Here is a 22,537-nt window from a genome sequence, read left to right as displayed (position 1 = left end):
AGGGGAATGCACTCTGCTGCTGATTCACAAGCGTGAGTTAGGAAAGATACTATTACATCAATATATTCTCTTCTAGTAGCATTCCCACATGTTCAGCTGCCATGTTGATGGACCTTGGCTTGGATGCTCTTGGACCTCCATGGGACCGTGCTTTGGGTTTGACTCTGAACTACATCCTGACTGCTGGACTTCAGAGATGGCTACTTGGATTGACCCTAGACTGTGTTTCCTGACCTTTGCTTGTGTGGACCCTTGAACTTTGAACTTGGCACACTTGATTTGCTGCCAGGCAGGCCAGGGGTTCAGGAGGACACAATTCTAACAGGTGATCTTGTTGGCTGTTTGCAGTTTAGTAGCGTAGAGAGCTTGCTGGGGAGACCATGCATTAAAAAGAAAGGACTCAAAAATAACTTAAACTAGGTTTTAATAAGAAAAACAAAAACTCCATTTACACTAAATACATCAACATGACCCAACCACCAACCCATCCCCCAGGGTAATGGGAGAGCTAGGTGCTGCTCCTTATATACTACAGCCAAATGCTGACACACCTTAATCAAATACAACTCAGCAGCACCTGCTACATTTCACAGCTGTAGAGCTGGGTCTCGTTATCTTACTCTGGCCCTTGCTCTGGCCCCTTAAAGACATACACATCGGGTGGAACAATGATGAACCTTTACATTTAAAGAAACCATTCAACATTTCCCCTGCGGTTCATCATTGTGGAACAAAAACATAAAGCATACTTTGTACATGTCTTTCATGTGTAACCTTTGGAAGTGCTTTAGTAAAAATGTCCGCAATTTGATTGTCACCTGGAACATATTCAAATACAATCATTTCGTCAGCAATTAGTTTCTTTACAAACTGTAAACGTAACCTTAAGACTCTAGTGCGCTGCGTATTGGTCTCTGAACACAGGATAGCAAGTCCGCTCTGGGAATCAAGGTAAACTTTTACTGGTAGTGTTACTTGCATCTGTAGGTCTGCAAATACTTGCAGATACCATTCTACATCACGAGTGGCCTGAACGCATGCACATAATTCACTCTCTGTTGTGGAGAGACAAATAATGGTTTGTGTCTGGGACTTCCATTCAAATGGACAACCGTTATAACAAAACACCATACCAGACACACCCCTGCAATTATTTTGTTCCACTGCATGAGATGCATCGCAGAAAATTTCAAAACCTTTGTCAATACATGCTGTAAACTGCAACCTATAATGTTTGGTGTGTTTAAGGTAGATTACCACTCTCTTAAGAGCAGAGAAACATTGTGTAGTAGGCTTTTCCACATTGTGATGCATCTTTTAACAAAAGCTTAACTGTTTCATATTTTACGCTTGGTGTATAATACAAATCATAATCTTCGCCTGGAATTTGTTGAAAACCCCTAGCAACTAGTCTTGCTTTGTACCTTACAACTTCATTTTTGTCATTCATTTTAACTCTATAAACCCATTTTGAATCAATAAGTCTCATATCTGGGGTTTGTGGTACAAGAGACCAAGTGTTATGCTCTTTTAAAGAAGCTATCTCAGAGTTCATAGCTTTATACCAATTTGCAGCTTGGTGCTTAGGTAATTTCTGAACATCATTGTAGCTTTTTGGCTCAAAAACTGCCTTATTGGCATACACAGTATTAAAATGTTCATCTGCAAAACGTTGTGGCTTCTGTCTCTTTCTATCTGAACGTCTCAGTCCGGAAGGAGAGTCAGACTCCTCAGACTTAATGGGACTAAGTGAACCACTAGTTTCAGATTGTAAATCATTGTCAGATTGAAGAGATGCCTGTAGGCTAAGCTCACGGTCAGAAAACTCAAGAGAATCTAACCTCCCCTTGGGTGCCTGTGACTTTAAATCATCAAACAAATCAGATTCAACAGACTTTTTGTCTTTTTCCATTAATTCAGAAGCACCATTTCCTGCTGCTGCTGCTGCTTCTTCCTCTTCTTCCTCAGTATTATCTATACCATCAGTATCTTGGAAGACAGCAACTCCATTCCAATTTACAGTTTGTATCATGCTTCTGGTAATATGAAATTTTCCAGTTGCTGGTATGTAAATTCTGTACGCCCCCTGCTGGTAGCCCATTAATTTTCCCTGGACACTACGTTCACCCAATTTCTGCTTAGCGGGATAATGCATAATTACATCTGAACCCCAAATGCGTAGGTATTTCAGATTAGGGCGTTTTTTAAACAGCTTCTCATAGGGGGTGACATCTAAACCAGAATGATAACTGCGATTTCTAACATAACAAAACGCATTAAGCGCTTCAGCCCAAAAGTCTTTGGGCAGATTAGCATCGTGCAGATACGTTTTAACCCCTGCCTGCAGGTCTCGCTGCACAACAAGCCCATTTTGCCAGGGACTGCGGGGGCAAGATAACTCATGAGTAGTCCCCTGCGCTTCCAGGAATTTCTCAAAATCCTCAGAAACAAATTCCCCACCCCGGTCAGAAAACAGGTTCTTAATTGGTTTGTTAAAGTGCGTTTTTACCCAGTTGCAAAAAACTTTGTACTTCTCAAATGCTTGGGACTTCTCAGCTATTGCATAAGTCCAACAATATCTACTATACTGGTCTATCAGAGTGAGCCAGTACTTAGAACCTCCTAATGAAGGTGGGAGTGGCCCAACTAAATCACAATGTACACGCTCAAATGGCTCAGTTACTTTCCTATCTGAGCACCTACCCTTGCGTGCAACCTTAATCTTATTCTTGCAACAGGATAGACATTGCATAAAGAATTTACATGGTTTTAAGTTGAGGCCATTAACAATATTCTTTGTCTTATTCACATCAGCAAAATTCAGATGTCCCAGAATTCTGTGTGCCTCGTGGACACACCCGGAATGAGGCCTTACATTCCTCAACCCCTGGCTTGACTGTGCTGCTCTGCAGTTAATAGGCAATTGTGAGTAGGTGCGAAAATACAGTCTATATAAACCATCAGATTCCCGGGCATATAATAGACGTTTGTTCCCATCGAAAAACTCACACATTGACTTTAAGAAACGCACAGTTATGCCTTGACGAGCAAAGCACCTTACTGACAATAAATTGTCCACTGACGGGCAGTAAATGCAGTTCGCTATTGTAATGTTTAAAGAGTCAAGTTTAACGGTACCCCTGCCAAGCGACTGCAAGACTTGTGAATTGGCTAAATGTACATTACCAATTTCCTCTTCGAAAGAAATAAACAAGCTTCGATCGTTGCAAATATGCTGAGATGCTCCTGAGTCCACAACAAAAGACCTCCACTTGGCACGTTTAAGTCTTTTACAATCTGTTGTCCTAGCATGGAAAACTCGCGGCTCGTTTCTGTCTCTACTATACGATGTCGGCTGCTGGGCTGACGACCGTGACTGACGAACAGAAACAGGCTTGGGAGTACTTTGCTTTCTTTTGGATCTGCAGTCCTTTGCAAAATGTCCTTGCTTACTGCAGAACCAACAACGCTTTGCAGCTTTAAATGCAGTTGTATCACCACAAGTTTGCATATGGCGTTCCTCATTACTTCTGGAAATAGGAGTGCTTATGGCACAAGCCTCCCTTCTGTCCAACTCGCCCATTAATCTTGCCGTCACCCCTTCCACAGTTAATTGTGCTGGTGGAACGGCAGATATCTGGCTAGCTATACCATCGAAGTCCTCATTAAGGGAACAAAGAATGATAAAAACATACTGAATATCAGGTATGTCCATGTCCCTTCGAATTAATTCGCCGCGTATTGCCTCCAGACGTCTCAAGTGTGCTGCCAAATCACCACCAGGCTGCAACTTCGTCTGGTACAACTGCTTGAAAAACGTCAATGCAGATGCTGACTCTTTTCTAACATGCACTGCTGCAAGACTGTCCCACATTTCTTTGGCAGTTTTCTTATTTCTTATATAGACTACTTGCTGGTCGCTGACTGCCAAATTAATTATCGCCCTGGCTTTTGCATCTCCTTTTGACCAAGCATTAGTTACAGGGTCAGGAGGGTCATCAGTTACATAGGTCCATACTTCTCTAGAGGTCAAAAGCGCCTCCACCCGAAAAGACCATAAACTATAGTTCTCATCTGTTAGCTGTGGGAAGACCAGAGCCTTCTCAGCTTCAGGAACCCGGTCAACCATTCTGGAACTCTGCCAGACCCACAGAACAACGCTAACAGGAGAAGGAGTTTTCAAACCTTTCTCAGAGTCCAAAAATATGCAGTCATCCACTCAGCAGCTGGGCCCATAACCAAAGATGTTGGCTGTTTGCAGTTTAGTAGCGTAGAGAGCTTGCTGGGGAGACCATGCATTAAAAAGAAAGGACTCAAAAATAACTTAAACTAGGTTTTAATAAGAAAAACAAAAACTCCATTTACACTAAATACATCAACATGACCCAACCACCAACCCATCCCCCAGGGTAATGGGAGAGCTAGGTGCTGCTCCTTATATACTACAGCCAAATGCTGACACACCTTAATCAAATACAACTCAGCAGCACCTGCTACATTTCACAGCTGTAGAGCTGGGTCTCGTTATCTTACTCTGGCCCTTGCTCTGGCCCCTTAAAGACATACACATCGGGTGGAACAATGATGAACCTTTACATTTAAAGAAACCATTCAACAGATCTCACAATACGAAGCTGCCTTCTACTGAGTCAGACTTGTTGGTCAACTAGTACAGTATTGACTGCACTGACTGGTCTGTGGTTCTCCAGGATGTCTGGCGGGGGGGAGGGGAGTCTTCCCCAGCCTTACCTTCAGGTCGCAGAGGTCCCTTGCATGGGACCATCATCTGTATGTATGCAAGGCAGATGCTCTGCCACCCATCTCTATCTATGGCCTTTCAAAGTTACAGGAACCTTATTCAGGCCCTTGGTTTGAATGGAAAGTATGAAATCTGGAGTCTGCTAATTTCTCAAATCTTTTTTAAAAGCACATTTTGCTATTTGAAAACCTTAGTGAATCTGTGCTGCAGTTTCGGAAACCGGGAGGACTTTCCATGCTTAAGAGTCTAGATCTGGGCTGGAATAATTGCTTGAATTCAAAGACATGATTGTCGGCAGACAGTAAAGGTCAGACCTTCCAAGTGTCCCTATTTTCCAGGGATGTCCCTGATTTAGAGAAGCCATCCCAGTTTCTGATTTGATCCTGGAATGTCCCACTTTTCTTTAGGATGTCTCTATTTTCACTGGAGAAATGTTGGAGGGTATGGAGTTATCCAACCCCCAAGCCATCTGAAGGCAATCCTGTGTAGGGAAGTTTTTAAATGTTTAATTATGTTTATATATATGTTGGGAGCTGCCCAGAGTAGCTGGGGCAACCCAGTAAGATGTGTGGGGTCTAAATAGTAATGGGATGTCCCTATTTTCATCGGAGGGTATTAAAGATTGATGTTGTGCTCTTGATAGGGGAAGAAACAATGCAAAACTTTTATTTTTAACAGCACTCATTGTCCTTCTTTGGTATCCAGCAAATGGGAAGGACAAATATTAATAGAACTATTTATCCAAAGCCAGTGAGGCAGCTACTGCTAAACTCAGTCCTGCTTCAGTAATCAACAGGATACATACAGGAATCCCAGCATAGGTCTCATGGGAGAATAACACTAATCAAGAACTGGCAATCTCATATATTGGCAGTTGCCATACAATTCTTGTAGAAAATGCTGGATGGGAGCGGTGGAGAGGAGATCATTATTAAATATCAGGCACCATGGAGTCCTCTCAAGAGTCATGGACAGCTGGGGAGAATGTCAGGTTTTTTGGATTCCAAATACGGTACTTTCAGAAATAGATGGCTTGAGTGTGGGTCGATGTGACCCAGGTTACAGCCCGACACTGTCATTGCTGGAGAGAATGAGATTTCATCAGCTTGAAGATAGTAATTGCAGAGCAGGGTCAATGGAAAAATGAAGCAAGAGAAGTTACCGGAAGAGTAGAGAGCCATATTTTTCTATGTTGGTGGGAAGGGACTGATTTATTGCCTGCCTGATGGACAACATTTGGAGATAACTGCTTTCTGGTCAGAAGTATTTTGATTTTTAAAAAACACACACAAAACCCCAAATTTAAAGCAACAAGGTTCCCCCCCCCTTTTTGTATAAAATAATCAACCTGAAGCATAATCAACCTGTTTTATAGGAAGAGGGGAGAAATAAGCAGAATGACATCTTTTTGAACTCAGTTAACAAACAAAAAGGTAAGTGCAGGGCCCTATATTACTGCCCGCACTCCTGGCCAAGAGGAACGTTTTTGGACCATCTCTCCGTTCTCAGATTACCTTTATTCAGGGAGGTGGTGAGTCTGTGTGATTTCAGCTCCCATCAACCTAGCAGTGGTCAAGGAAGGTGGCAGCTGTAGTCCAGCAACATCTAGGGGATCACAGGTTCCCCATCTCTGTTTTACCTGCATGTGAAATCTGCATGTCACGGTCCCGTTAAAGGTGAAAGAGAGGACAAGTGGCAACCCTGGGGCTAAAGCTGCCAACTTTTGCAATGGCTTTCGTGCCTTTCATGACTGCTTGTTCAGCCGAGCTAGGGGGTCATAATGTTCATTGCTGTGCCAATAAAAAGCTTCATGTGATGTTGCTTTTATGGGCTCAGAAAATGACAGGTTTTCCCTCCGCTCTCATTTAGTTGGTAACCCAACCCATGGGCTTTACAATCTCCCCTGTAACTTTCATGTTATAAGGATGAAATTAGTTCTTTAAACTCAAAGGAATCTCTGGACTTCAGCCCCCTTAAATTTAATTCTCTGTTTATAGGGTGTGTTGTGCCTGTTTAAGGATACATCTTGCCGATGCTTCTCTTTGCATGATGGATTAGCGGATATATGTTGTTGCTACCTCGACATTTGTGGCAGTTGATGACATCTTATGTTGACTTGATTTGTGATCACCTCCACATGGAGTGTCCAGGTAACACATTTACCTTTTATTGTCCAAATGGGAAAGAGGCATACCTGTTTTCACTATGCACAAAGAATCAGCCTGGCAAGCGTGTGATGCATCCATTTCCTCTAGAAAGTTACTAAAATAATTCATGAATGGAATAGAAAAGTAAGAGAAAGGACACCACCTTTTTCTGACAGGTTTGTTTTGACTTTTGCAATGGATAGTTTCCTGGAAACAGGGAGCAATGAGGCAGAATGGGTAGAGAAACAGATAGGGAAGATGCTCCATTTGCTAACCTGGTGCCCTTCAGATGTTTTGGATTACTACGATTCCCATCTATCCCTGCAAACATGGCCATGTTGGCTAAAGCTGATGGGAGTCGTAGATCAAAACATCCGGAGGGCACCAGATTGGTAAAGACTGCTCTGGTTTGCTTTCTGCTCCTGGCTAGACTCTTCTCTGCTCACTGTTTATCCATGCCAGGAGAACTGGCATGGCAACCCTAACTGGCAGACAGAAAATTAATTTTAAAGGAATAGTGCAATATCATTCGCCTGAGATGGAAAGATCATTTCATCGTTCGTACCTTTTTGTTGAGCAGTTAGACATTTCTCTAAGCAAAAAAAGATATATTTACAGCTCATACAAAGGAAGGACTCCATGCAGTGGTTGTAGCTGTTATTTAAGTCAGTGCTTTTTTTCTTTTAAAAAAATGTTTAGGGGTACTCTCATTTTGACTCAAGAAAATCACCATTTTATAGTTCAAATTGGAAAAAATAAAGACAGTATAAATGGACAAAAGTACAAAGATTCACAAATATTTTAGGGGTATGTGTACCCCTGCATCCCCATGGAAAAAACTACTGATTTACATAGCCTCATCTATGTACATGGCCAGGAGAAACTCTCCTGCTAAAATTGGACAGAGGGGGAGGCAGCAGAGGTGGTGAAGAAAGGTAGCGCAGGAAAGGCAGAGGCAAGAGTAAGGATGGATATGCAGAACTCTAAACATACAATAGGCTTTGTTTCTGTAGGTGAGGAATAAAGGCTGAGCCAAACCCCGTGTAGAAGACATGGCTTTTGAGGAAGGATTTGATGGGAGAGTGGCACCATGTTGGATGCAATTTTGAGAGCACTCAAGATATAACTTCAAAGCAGAGAGTCAGTACAGTGATACCTCGGGTTAAGTACTTAATTTGTTCCGGAGGTCCGTACTTAACCTGAAATTGTTCTTAACCTGAAGCACCACTTTAGCTAACGGGGCCTCCTGCTGCTGCTGCTGCTGCTGCTGCGCTGCCGGAGCCCGATTTCTGTTCTTATCCTGAAGCAAAGTTCTTAACCTGAAGCACTATTTCTGGGTTAGTGGAGTCTGTAACCTGAAGCGTATGTAACCTGAAGCGTGTGTAACCTGAGGTACCACCACCATGGCTTGCTTTAATTACAAGCGGGAAATGCAAATCTCGCTCTCCAAGACTGGGATCCTCTAATGCACTCTCAAGGAGCAGTGCCTCTGGTGGGTCTATTTATTAGTGCAAAGGGAGCCAAATTGCATGATGGCATGACACACACTTTACAATGAAAAATGTTCTGCAGCTGCATTTTGCATTTCAAGCCAAGCATTTGACCTTTTTCTGAGCAAGGCAGATGCTTCCTTAAAAAGTAGCATTCCTGTGCACCAATCAACTGCATTTTAGATCACATAAACTATCATCAAAGGAGATGTAGGATTCTTCTGAGATTTAGATAAATATAGCATACAGTGAGAAATAAGCTCTGTTAGTCTCCCATGTGTTAGGATCCGACATTTGTGAAGTATTGCTAACAAGGTCTTCAGTGTCGTTGACACGACAAACTGCAATCGCTGCCCCAGTTTTGAGCTCACTTGCACTGTAACTATAAGGAGGCATGGCTTAGAGGTATAGAAAGATAACCATGCCCTGGGCTCGCAGAAATTCTCTGGATGCCTTCAGCATTAGCTTAGGCATCTGATAATGGTGAAGCTCTACAGACTCGCCAGAGTTGATCAGGAAGGCGTTCCAGCCGAAGGGTTTTAAATACTCGATATGCACAGCTGTGCGAAGCAGAACAAGGCAATGTCAAATTTATCCTAACAGATAATATATAAATATGAACGGCAGTCATGTATCAGTTGCCACATCCAAATCTTCAATGAGCTTCTGTACTTTCTAAAGTTGCATAGGGCTAAAAGGGGGTCGGGGAATGGCCATGTAAGGCTTCTTCTATCTACAAAGGTCTCTCTCTCTCTCTCTCTCTCTCTCTCACACACACACACACACACACACACACACACATACACACACACACACACACACACACACACACACACACACACAGCATCCTGCTGTGAAAACCTTAAGAGTCAAGCTCTAGTTTGGATCTAGCTGGGTTAAGTTGACCCAAGTTTTGAATTACTCAGGACTGGAGCCAGGTGACATGATTTTGACTTGGATGTTGCTGAGACTTTCAAGCAACCGATGTGTTTCATGGGGTTAAAAAACACACCCAACCTTCTGATGTCTAAGACCAGCAGTGGTCAACATTCTCTAATCTAGACAGTTAGGAATAATAATAATAATAATAATTTATTATTTATACCCCACCCATCTGGCTGAGTTTCCCCAGCCACTCTGGGCGGCTCCCAATCGAGTGTTAAAAACAATACAGCATTAAATATTAAAAACTTCCCCAAACAGGGCTGCCTTCAGATGTCTTTTAAAGATAAGATAGCTGCTTATTTCCTTCACATCTGATGGGAGGGTGTTCCACAGGGTGGGTGCCACCCTCTGTCTGGTTCCCTGTAATCTCACTTCTCGCAATGAGGGAACCGCCAGAAGGCCCTCGGTGCTGGATCTCAGTGTCCGGGCTGAACGATGGGGGTGGAGACGCTCCTTCAGATATACTGGACCGAGGCCATTTAGGGCTTTAAAGGTCAGCACCAACACTTTGAATTGTGCTCGGAAACGTACTGGGAGCCAATGCAGATCTCTCAGGACCAGTGTTATGTGGTCCCGGCGGTATAAGACTATACATTGGCTCTTGTGCTTTTAAGTCACGTCCAAAGATGTAGGAACCCCTTTGAGACTGGCAACATAACTCTGGATGTAGGAAACAGCCCAATTCCACACATTAGCATGAGCCCCTTCCCAGTCTGCTCTAGTAACATATGAAAAAGAAGCTATAGATGCAATATTTTTGATGCATATAATCCAAAAAAGGTTGCCACACATTATAGAAAAGATGAGGATGAATGTTCCCTTTGGTCACACATATCTGACAGGGCAGTTTTTCAGCCAAGGCTATTGTCCATGTTCTAGAGCACCATGCTTCAATGTTCAAGCCCAAAGCAGCACATCAATGCACGACTATTTCCATACATGCTGCTGCAATGAGAAATATTAACAGTTTATGTGTAATTGGTGGAGCAGATATGTCCATTAGTCCAAGTAAAGCAAGTTGAGGGGAAGGTTGTAAACATTTTGTATGTCAAACTTAATTCTTTAAATACCAAAACCCCAAATGGGTAAACAGATTTGCAAAACCACCATGTATGTATGTATGTATGTATGTATGTATGTATGTAAGATCCAGTCTCCCCACATCCCCTCCAACAAGTAGATGTGGCTCTTGATATAATATGGGATATTTGCAAGCGGAAAAAGGTATCCCCTTTGTAGATGTTTCAGAGATGATTCCTTTAACTGAGCTGAGATCTCATGGTAATATGTGGAAAGAGTTCTTGGATGGAATTGATAGGATTTGATTAGATATTTTCAAGCAAACTGGTCAATGTGTTATGAGTTATGTTGTGGCCTGTGTGATGTGAAAAATGGAAATTAATAAAAACAATTTTAAAAAGAAGAAGTTATCTGGGAGGGTGAAATTTTTTCAGGCTAGCATATTGATTTAAAATTGTAGACCCATGCACCATTAAAAATATGTGAATTAACCATGCATATTTCTTAACATAGTAACTTTTCTATACTTTTGGAATATCTGCAGGTAGCTCTGGAAGTCTAGATTAATTCTCTCTCTTTTTTTTTAAAGAGAAAAGAAGCTGAAGAGAAGGATGAAATGCTTAATGTGCCTGTGCCTGCTCACTAAGGTCTAGTGTAGTGGAGATGCCCTTCTCTGATTCCCACCTATGACTGGGACAAGAAATAGGGTCTTCTCTGCAGCCACCAGCGTTATTGAACACCTTGCCTTATGAGGTTTGGATGGCAACGTCTTTGATTGCCTTTTGCCAGCCCTTTTAAAATTCAAGCAACCTTTTGTCAGACTGACTTGGTTTTAATGGGAAACAGTGCTCTTGACCTTGTCAAGTTTGCTGATATTGCTATGCTTTTTATTTGAGATGGTTATACTGTTTTTATATTGTCATTTTAATTGCTGTAAGAAACTTTGTGTTTTTACATAGATATTAGGGACTGTGTTCCAGGTTGCTTTGCATACGTGCCCCACCCACTAGACATTTCCCTTTCCACCTCATGTCGCCACAGCCAAGCAGGATGGAGAGTTGGTCTGGCTGGAGGAACAGGACCAGAAGAAGGCCAGAAGTACTGGCAAGCTGACCTGGGGACCTGCTCCTGCTGCCACCAACACCTTATCTAGGCCGGCTCTTCAGTCTAACTGGTGGAGGAAGCAGAGGATAAGCACTTCTGATCAACTTCTTCCTTTTCAAGCTACTTCTCCTGTTGGGTCAACTCTTCATCCTAATTGGTGGTGGTGGTGGCAGAAGCAACAGATTCCCATGTTGGCCAGAGGAGCAGAAAAGCAGGGTTCACTTTGCCAGCAGACAGTGGAAAGTAACCAGCGAAGACTTGATTTTACTTAATAATGATATACCAGCTGAATGTGGAGACAGAATCCGAATGGAAAAGGTATTGCTGGTTGGTGCAGATGACTTCACCCTGCTGGGAAAGCCACTGCTGGGGGGATCTAGTCCGTGTGGAGGCAACCGTCATTGAGAAGACGGAGTCTTGGCCAAAAATACATATGATAATCCATCGAAAGTCTAATTACAAGAAAAAACGATTTTAATTCCGTCACAAAACGTTCTCCGGATAAACAGCATTGAATAAAGAAAACTATTATTAAAAAAAAGCAGGAAGTAATAGCACTAGCTAACCTGGGGATCTGGATCCCAAGGGCATGGGCCCCAAGGCTAGCACGCACAAGAGTCGGGGGAGCAAGGCAGCTTCTGGGGCGCTGTTGCAACTAGTTCAAGCTGTCCCTTCTTGGTTTGATTGGACCACCCATCCCCACCTTTGGTCACAGTGTAGCTTGCAGTGCCACCTGTCTGTGGACAAGCGAAGTGATGACTATTTTACATTTTTAATGGATGTCTAGACAGACATAATGTGAAATTCCTCTTGTCATCAGCCCTAATGATGTGGAATGACAGCAGAAGGCATATGTGGTTTCTTTATACGACTGCTAATTATAAATGACAAGACAAGCAACATAGTATAGTATCTGTGTAGCAGTGGAGTATTTTTATTCAATTAATTTGATAGAAAACAGATTATCCCCCCCCAATCTAAAATAGGTTAACAGGCCCGAAAAGTTCTTGAAATATGTACAGTTTTTGATACAGAATATTTGAAGCAGTGGAGTGGCAACAGAACTGTCAAAACATTAGCGGGTAGCTCTGGACTTGATTGCAGCCTTCTGAGAATGAATATGCCACTCAGGAACCTACTGGCTTCCTGGTGGAGTCCCAGGACGAATGAACCAGGACGAATGACCTGAGAGCAAATAGATGTCCAGTGTATCAGCTTGCAAATCTGGGGACATTAACCTGCTCAGGAAGCCAGAAATTGATTTAGAGCCTTCAAATCAAGTTCTCAATCTGGGCAGCAAACTAATGACACACCTGTATTAAAATTGAATGGAAACTTTTCCCAAAGACTCTCCATTCAAATGTTTTCTAGCATTTAATTCTGGAAAGGCAGTAACAATTGGGCATAGACAGTGTGACAACAGTCCATTCGGCAGTGACTTTCCACTTTGACATGGTGGGCTCTAGACTTCTGTACTCATGCACCATCTCCCCTTACAATATTAGAGTACCAAAGCATAAAGTAGATTTGCTTTCATTTCTTTAATAATGAATTAATCTCAAAACAATTCTAATTTAAGCTGTGTCTTACACAGTACTTGTTCTGTCACCCTTCCTTTTCTTTTGTTGCCTTGTTTTCTCTCATATTAGGTTCCTCCCTAATTTAGACAGTGGTCATAATCCATCAAGCGAATAACATTAGCATAGATGGGTATCTCTCACTGCCAGTTATGGAACTTGTTCTTCATAGCTGAAACTTACATATATATACATTTTTTGTCCCAGGCATGGAAACTATTTGTCCATTTGGTTTTGATTTAGTCCAAAGGTCAGTTTCAAGAAAACCTTTTGGATATCACAGTGATTTTTCTTTGTGCCTTTGGGGAGTGTATCTCCCCTAACTCTGAGGTGCTTTAACCCATTCCTATCCAGCCTTTCCTAAAGAAAGAACCCTCAAGAAATATTTCTGAACTTCCAGCTAACTAGACATATTGGATAAACAAAGTTCTGTGTTCAGCAGCAATGCTAATTACAATTGCTCATCCTATTTCACTAGTTTGTTCTGAAGTTGAGAGGAACAATGTGCAGCTGCTTGGAGGAAGCATGGGATACAAATATAATAAACAAGTTGGAATTAAATTAATATTTGACTGGATTCTATTTGAAGGAGTATCTAGAGCACAGGGGTTTATGAATAGGTCTTGCTTCCTGATTCAAGGGTTGGTGTTTAGTCAGTGAGTAGAGAATTGCCAGAAAGGCAGTGATTCCATTTATTCTTGAAATGAGCAAGGCTAGCCTAAGAGATCTTTCTGTCTGAATTGGAGCAGCTAATCCTCCCCTCTCACTGGACAATGCATTGTATCCATGGCCAATCACATTATTTTGGCACCAGAGGCAGAATCTCTACTCCCAAAAGTCCCTCTTCACCCTTGCTGATAGCAGCAACAGTTTATAATAGATTTAACTCTTTGCTGCCCTTGCATGACACTCAAAACCCCCCCTTTTCCTAATGGCGGAGTTGTCTCTAGAATCACAGAATCGAAAGGGACTACAAGCATCAACTAGTCCAACACCCTGCAATGCAGGAATATTTTGCCCACTGTGGGGCCCATGACCCTGAGACTAAGAGACTCATGTGCTGCTGATTGATTTATGTTCCCCATATTATTCCCTTTAATCTGTTTGTCCAAGGCACTGCTCCAGAATTGTCTGTGGTAAGACTCTTCAGTCTATTCTGTAAAATTGAGTTCATCAGTTACTGCCACGAGACCAGCACTTTTAATGGATAGAGATCTGCTATAACATTTAAGTATCTGACATTGCCATTCCCTTGTACTGTATCTTTTAGCTCTTCACTCTCACCAGGAGAGGTAATGACTCAAATTAAAACCAACATATACTGGCTTTTAAGTGGGTGCTGGAAGGGAGCCAGGAAACTCAAGCAGAAGCTGTATGACTCTTCTGGTCTACTAGGCAGGGCAGCAGTCCATGTCCTCCGCTACATACTCACAGTAAAAAAAACCTGATATGTGGCCTGTGAGCTGGTTCCTTTCAAAAGTTCCCCCAGTGTCATATTAACTGTGTCCCTAGAAGCCTATATGGTTGTTGATAAATGCTTCTGGAATGCAGAATATTAGTGCTTCACTTATTGGATATGGGCTTGGGGGGAAACCCTTTAACTTTAAAGTAGTACTAATGAATCAGTTTTCCATGGACCAAACACTCGAGAGCTCCAGTTTTTTTATATAATTAATGTAGAAGGGCTCACTTGCTACTACAGATGTAATTGAGGCAGTCTGAATGCAGAGAAGCCCCATATGCTCACTGAAGGTTATCTGGTCTAAATCTCTCCTAGAAGGGAAGGAAGAAACATGGCTGGATCAAACCACATATCCATCAAGTCCAGCATTCTGGTTTCAACAGTTGTTATCCAGATACCTGCAAAAAATGAAGGCAACAGTTCTTTTCCAGTAGTATCTGGCAGCAGCTGGTAATCAGCACTATGGTGTCTATGGAAACAGAGGATCCATTTATCTCTCACAGCATAGCCATTGATAGATGTGTCATTGATAAGTCTGTCTAATCTGTTTTTATCAACATCTAGGCTAGTTGTCATCTCCATTTCTTGTGGCATTGAGATAAATAAAAGCTAGAATATCTGATACAATTTTATAACATTCACAACTGTATAAAAATTTGCTCAATTTATTTTAAACCTTGTGTAAAAGACAGTATGAAATTCCTAATGAAAAGATGTATAATTTTAAAATATCAAAATTACACCTTTCATTGCTTTGAGAGGTGACTTGTTTACCATCAAATAAATTCAAATGTACTATTATACATTATATTTCCTTTTCTTAAAATTACAATTACAAAAGTACACTAACAGCCAAACTGTCTAGCTTAATATCACAATCATGCAATTGATTTAATACTTAAAGTTGGTCCAAGAATCTAGATAAATTTAAAACAGCAGTTTTTACATTCCTGTACAATCAGCTCTGTTAATATGTAAAGGCTTAATATATAACATCGGAAACCCTAAAATTTGTAAAAATAAATCTTTAGCTTTATATTGCACTATCAAAATCATATTGGCCTACAGGCAATTATTTACATGCTTTTAAAATAGTTCATTTCTTGAGAATGAAAGCCCAAATATTAACAATATATTAATACTATATTTGCTCTACCTTAAAACTGTTATTTGCCTCACCACATGCCTCAGGTCAATGGCAGCTATAAGCTCTGCTATATTGTGTGTACTGTTTGGAGATCACCTTTCATCAGGTTTAATTAATCAAGATTCCCCCCCATTTAATTTCTTAGATGCCTACTACTAAAATTTGTCTTGAGGCGACTTACAATATAAAAGTATTTTAAAATATATATTATTTGCTGTACTTCCCTGGGGAATATCCATAAGCTAAACCAACAGTGAAGTAGTCTGTAGCTTTTGCCTGTAGCTTGTGCAACCTGAGGAGACAGAGGCTGACTTTCTTAAGTCACCTCCCTTTGTGAAGACAGTAAGAGACAGTTTCATTTAGACGAAGGCAAATATATACATCCTCAGATCTGACAGTCCTGACATCTTTCCTCTATCGAGTATTGTAAAAACAAATAAACATGAATACTGTACAAAATTGTTTTCCAGCAAGAGAGTATATTTCTATACAGAAAAGAGTGCACTTTTTCTTTAAAAAACAAACAAACAATTCTATACTGTTCTAGGTAAGACTGTTACAGAATTAAAAGCAAAATGAAAAGCTTTAAAGGCACAGTCAGAGGAAAGCGAGTGCTACATTGGCTATACTTTTCAAGTGTTCTTATTCTAAACCAAAGCCTTCTGCATTTGAAATTCCAATTGTCAACTTCTGTTTCAGCTCTTTTTTGGTCTTGTAAGGAGGCAGGCAGAGCTGATTGAAGCAAGTGTGGGCAACAGGTAACCTAAAAATATTGTGAGAGAACATACACATTTTTAGTAAGAAACAACTCAACTGACTAAATTTAACTTTTGCTACAATCCACTGTTCCATGTGTGCAAATATGTATGTAAGTGCTGGGAAGAAGAAGAAGAAGAAGAAGAAGAAGAAGAAGAAGAAGAAGAAGAAGAAGAAAAGAAGAAGAGTTTGGATTTGATATCCCGCCTTTCACTCCCCTTCAGGAGTCTCAAAGCGGCTAACATTCTCCTTTCCCTTCCTCCCCCACAACAAACACTCTGTGAGGTGAGTGGGGCTGAGAGACTTCAAAGAAGTGTGACTGGCCCAAGGTCACCCAGCAGCTGCATGTGGAGGAGCGGGGACACGAACCTGGATCACCAGATTACAAGACTACCGCTCTTAACCACTACACCACACTGGCTCTCGGATCTGGGTGAGTCAGATCCCATTCTTTTTAGTAGAGGGACTAGTTTTTGCTGAAAGCAATTCACACAAAGTAGCTCTCTGTACTTAAATTAAGAAACAGGTATTCTAGTCAAAGGGACTGCCACACAAGAGGAACTGAAAGCCAATATAATTGGGCCACACAATTATAGCTGCAGCCCAATGTTAAGGGTGTGTCACTTGAATCACATTCTGCTATTTATAATGAGAATTAGGGTGAGAGGTATATTTTATATGGCTTATAGTTAGAAAATGGTTCAATGCACTTATTTGAAACTTGACAGTGTAGGAGAGGTAAGTGTATGGATGGCTTATGCCAAATTTGGGATAGAAACGATAAGAAATTGCTTATTTTTAATGAGTTAAAAAGTTGGACAGACTTAGGGAAGTTGTCAGGCTGTGTGTGCGCTTTTTGGTTACCCCTGGTTTAAGAAATCTCCTAATTCAGCTCCAATCGATGAAGCAGCACAGGGTAAAGTACAGTGGTACCTCGAGTGAATAACTTAATTTGTTCTGGAGGTCCGTTCTTAACCTGAAACTGTTCTTAACCTGAGGTACCACTTTAGCTAATGGGGCCTCCCGCTGCTGCCACCACGCGATTTCTGTTCTCATCCTGAAGTAAAGTTCTTAACCCGAGGTACTATTTCTGGGTTAGCGGAGTCTGTAACCTGAAGCGTATGTAACCCGAGGGACCACTGTACCTTTATAGCCACTGAGTGTGGAATCTGGAATAGCCTAGACCACAGGTGGGAACACAGTACTAAGCCATCATTCTGATGCAATCCATCTACTCTCCCAATGGCTGTAATGCTAAGCCAAGGTTTAGTGCAGGGGTGGGGTACTGGATTTGGCCAGATCATTATCATTCCCGCCTGTTGTGGGCCAAGACTGATGGGCAGGGAGAGCCACCCACCTTTTAATCACCTGATGGCAATAAAAAGGTCACTTGAAATCATCATGGCCACAGGGGTCTTTAGAAGCCCCTTTCAAAGTGCTATCTCATGAAGCCCTTTGGGCTTTGCAGGCACTCACAATCAGGCTGATTGATGGTACCTGCAAAACCCCTTTTGACCGAACCAAGTTTGTACCTGTTTTCACTTGTAGGGTAGGTGGGAATGGCTTGGCCAAAATGGCCTCACAGGCCGAAAGGGAGGCCTGGCAGCCCTAACTTGGCCTGTGGGTCAGAGGCTCCCCAACCCTGTTTTAGTGCTCTATGGACAAGCATGAATGAGCCTGAGCAAAGAATTGGACTTGCACATTTCCTTCTTCTTTCCCTTCCCACACAGCTGGGAGGACTTCGGCAGAGTTTAGTGTCACTTTTGTAGAATCTCAGCTTAGCATTATGGGATCCTGTTTCAAATAAACTGCTAAGTTTCAGAACAAGTCAGCTGAAAACTATGGCCTATAAAGCTGGCCTATTAAAATAAACAGTGTTAGGATATAGACTTCAGCAAGCCAACCTTCAAAAGGTTATCTGGTTATTTGGCTTACATGAGTTAAACCAACTGTATTTGCTTACAGCTTTAAATCTAGGGGGAATAAGTTTATTATAAAGGAACTCTGGTTTTTAAAAAGCTATGCAACTAACATAACAAAACGATACATTAATGAAACAAAGTTATCTATTTAAGATACTTATATTCCACATTTCAGAATGATTTCTTCACAAGATGGTAAACCAATATATATAAACTAAAGCAAATAATAATGCATACACAATTTAAAACAATAAATAACATTAAAATTGCCAGTACATTAAAACAATGGCCCGCCCAGTACAGCCATTATAATCAGAATAAAAACAGGAACACAGTTCCACAAGTGCAGGGCCACCAATGAGAAGGTTTGCTCCCATATGCCCCTCAATGTATTTAAAGTCAGAATAATGGAAACGGAAACAGAAGTTACCAATTTGTGGATGCTTCACTCTTTGAAATCTTGAAATTCAGGTCGGCCATTCCTCCTACAGGTACTCTGTCACTTCCTGTAGCAAAATGCAGGAGCTTCTTTTGAAGTTCAAGAGGAAATTCAAGTACTACTTCCCAGAAATACCTGCAATAGGCATAAAACCCAGTTTCAGTCCCCATTGACAATTGGTTTTTATTGGAATTCTGTAGAAATTAGCATTAAGAATCAAGGGGGAAAATATGTCTACCGGACAGTAAGGTCAGTTTTCTGGTAACCGTCATATTGCGTGTGCTTCTGAAGAGAATGCATATCCAGTTCAGGACTTCCACAAACTAGAATTTCAACCTCCTCAGGACGAAGCAGCTGCCAAATTATTGAATTTGAAAACTAGATCACACAAACTAGTTAAATAGTTAAGCAGTGGATTTAAATTAATTTAGTCCCATTTATTGTTATGAACTTAAATCATGTCCAGATTGACTGAACAAATTGATCAGCTTGTGAGTTAAGGTATATTACTAAGGTGTCACTAAACCCACTGTTACTTTCCTGTACAAAGCAAGAAAAAAGAAAAGCACCTGCACATTGTTGATCATTCAACAATGATCCTTCTATTTATTGCATATATATCCTGCCCTATTTCTGAGGTGCTTATTGCACCCATTTAGCATGGGTTTTCTATGTCTGAGCTGAATGATTCTGTAGAATCTATGCTGACTTCTATAGTGAGTTGGAATTTAGATGTGTGGGGGAGGAAGTCTGCTGGTACAGAAACAATGTGGAAACTCAATGAGCTCACAAAACCTCTTCATATGTAAGATGCTCTGATGTCTTGAAACTATTAACTAGTAATTACTCAATAGCATAAGGCATTATATATCTTCACTACTTAGTATTTTGTGGCACAAGGCACTTCAAGTTTATCATTTCTATAGTATTATTCATGGGCAAACTCCATGCACATATTACACAATCTCTAGAGAATACAATAAATTCTTCAAACTTTTGTTTAGTACATTTTCCAAATACTTTTTGCTTTTTATTCTTACCATTAATGCATATGAAGCACAGACACTATGAAATCCATAATAAAATGCTGCAAACTGTTTGTAGATTGATTTGTTGAGAAGGAAGTCTACATAAAGTTGAACGTACTCTGAAAAGAAAGGAGTTTTCATTTCTTTTGCCACACATTAATCATTAACATTTATTGCCCTGCACCACACTAAAAATATGCAGAGTTACTATATTATAACCTGGTGTGTTTTTACAAACCAGCTAAATTTAAGAAAATCACCTTAATATTTGCAAGTTTAATAATGAAATCAAATTACCTTTTCTATTCTGATTTGTAACTGCGATTTTATCACCATCAGGCTTTAGGTTGTAACATTTTATGACTCCAAATTCTTCTTGAAATACCTGGTTAGAAATAACAGCATCAGTGTGCTACAGTGGTTAGTGTGCCAGTCTAGGACTTAGGAGATCCTGGTTTGAATAATCACTTAGTCATGAAGCTCACCGGGTGTTTTGGGGCTACTCAGTATCTCTCAGCCTAACTTACTACGCAGGCTTGGAGGGGAGTATTGTGTACATTGTCTCCTTGAAGGAAAGGCGGGGTGAGTATGAAATAAAAACCCCCTATATATACATACAACAGCTGTATGTATACAATAGTCCTAGAGGGGGCTTTCATTCAATGCACACACATAACTGCACAATTAAAGCGCTACCTGGATCCCAGTTAAGGAAAGGTTGGGATGGCTCATCAGTAAGATTGGGGGAAAACGCCCATTGTTTTTGGGAATAGTCCTGAGCACTAGAGGGTAAATACTACACTTCACTTGGACACCCACTGTAAAAAAGGAAAATGGATGTATTTTCTTTCTTTCTTTTGACCTGCTATTACAATCCCAAACCTCAGTCCCCTGCCTTAATGGGAAAAATGAGAAAGGAAGAGCTTCAGTAACCACATGAGTTACAGAGGCAGATAAACAGAATGCAGATGACAGGAGGACCATGTATTCCAAGCTGCTGAGGGCAACAATAAATTAACTGGCTATTCCTGGGCAGGAATATAACCCACTATACAGCTATCCATTAAGCAAGAATGATGAAGATCAAGTGCTGTAAAAGCACATGCTGGTATTTTACATGTCAGATGTCTATTTTACATGAAGTTACTAATTTTCAGAACTATTTTGTAAAGCTAATTTTCAGTATAATTTTTATATTGTTAGAAATAGGACATAGACTACCTTTTCTATTTTATAATAATTGCTTTTCTATTATACCTGGAAGGTTGAATAAAAGTCTTCTTCAACATTCCCTTCATAGGAAAGAAGTTCATTTAGTCCATGAGCCAGTTCCTGCAAGCAGAAAAAAATGTAACATTTGTAATATAGAAGATGTCCTCCTTTTCACCTAAATCTCAACACAAAAAGTACAGATCAACTGGGAACGCATACTGGTCATACTGTATACTATATGTATGAATTGCTGCTTTCCACTTTAAAACACAATAGCTTAAAAACCTAAGAAAAGCATGCTGGATCAGGCCAATGGCCCATCTAGTGCAGCATCTTGTTCTCACAGTGAACAACCATGGTATATCACAAATAAGGTGTCATTTAGCTCTCAACTGCAAACCTTCCAAGCATGGCTGAAGTCTAAATTGCAACTTTAGCTTATGATTAAAAAGTCACATGGCCCATTTGTGACAAGCATAAAGCTACTATAAGACACAAGCAGTAGTTTTAAATATCATCCCTCAACACTGGTGTATGTTTCCTAGCATCATAACATGGGCCTCAATGTGTGAAATTTCTAATAGCAACCTGGAATTTGTCTATGCTTGCAGAATATAAACTGCATTGCCAGTATATAAATGCAGTCTGAAAATGCAGAGTCAAAATCAGTGTTAAAGAATATAGACTGTGGCTGGAAGCTTAGGAAACCCAAGAAAATAATAACACAAGAATTACTATTTGCAAGTGTTCTTTTAAAGCATTGTTTTATACCTACCGGCATTACCCGACATAGGTCATCAATAGTAACGCTACCAATTCCTACAGGTGCATTCTGATCACTTGGTACAATGGGAGGACTAAGTAGCTTTTTGTAGCAGCATAGTGGAAATCGAATATCCAGTGTGATACTATTATACACAGCTAGTCCCATTAGCTAGGTGCTGGATGTTAAGCTGAAAATCATACTCTTGTCATAAGGTATCGCAGTACAGTTTGAGTTGTGTGTGAACAGAAACATTTAAAGAGGACTTGTAAAACTGAATGCAAAATTATAAGATATAATGTATAGCCTACAGAAAGTATGGCTATTTAATAAATTCAGCCTTGCAATCTGCCATTTGATTTGAAGTAAGCAACAACTGGTTTAGCTGAGCATTTTGGAAGCAAACTGCTGTTCTCTCTCTCTCTCGTTCTTTAATCACAAAAATATATGTTAACATCCACTGTACATAAACAATATAAGAAAACTTTAATGATTTGCTATGAAAGGAAAAACAATTAATTTAAAAGTTCAAATATTTGTGACATGGTTAATCTGCTGTGTACACAGCACCTTCTAGTGGACAGGAAAGGATACAGCACCAACCAATCGGAATTCAGAGTAGTTATCACAGTTCAAGCTGCTAAACCAATGACAGTGAGAGTCCTTGTGATATGTAAACATGCCTGTCGAATAGAACAAATATTTTTTGTATTAAAATTCTATCACTTGTGCCCCAAATACAGTGTGATCTTGCCATGATCAAGAA

At 40.6% G+C, this 22,537-nt stretch overlaps 1 protein-coding gene across 1 annotated transcript in view; it reads right to left on the bottom strand.

Annotated features, from left to right (window-relative positions):
- Positions 1-15,153: 15,153 nt before the first annotated feature.
- Positions 15,154-22,537, bottom strand: part of HECTD2 (HECT domain E3 ubiquitin protein ligase 2) — a 34,891-nt gene continuing 27,507 nt past the window's right edge. The window contains exons 14-21 of the mRNA XM_053388683.1: positions 22,366-22,454; positions 21,784-21,942; positions 21,054-21,128; positions 20,094-20,181; positions 19,809-19,915; positions 19,007-19,122; positions 18,760-18,903; positions 15,154-16,414 (exon numbers count right to left, since the gene is read on the bottom strand). Of these exons, the coding sequence (XP_053244658.1) occupies positions 16,294-16,414; positions 18,760-18,903; positions 19,007-19,122; positions 19,809-19,915; positions 20,094-20,181; positions 21,054-21,128; positions 21,784-21,942; positions 22,366-22,454 (899 nt within the window). The 3' untranslated portion in view covers positions 15,154-16,293. The remainder of the gene's footprint in view (positions 16,415-18,759; positions 18,904-19,006; positions 19,123-19,808; positions 19,916-20,093; positions 20,182-21,053; positions 21,129-21,783; positions 21,943-22,365; positions 22,455-22,537) is intronic.

Source organism: Podarcis raffonei, chromosome 5 (assembly GCF_027172205.1).
Source record: "Podarcis raffonei isolate rPodRaf1 chromosome 5, rPodRaf1.pri, whole genome shotgun sequence".
Lineage (NCBI taxonomy): Eukaryota > Metazoa > Chordata > Lepidosauria > Squamata > Lacertidae > Podarcis > Podarcis raffonei.
The sequence above is the reverse complement of the archived record's forward strand: the minus strand, read 5'-3'. Positions and strand labels throughout refer to the sequence as shown.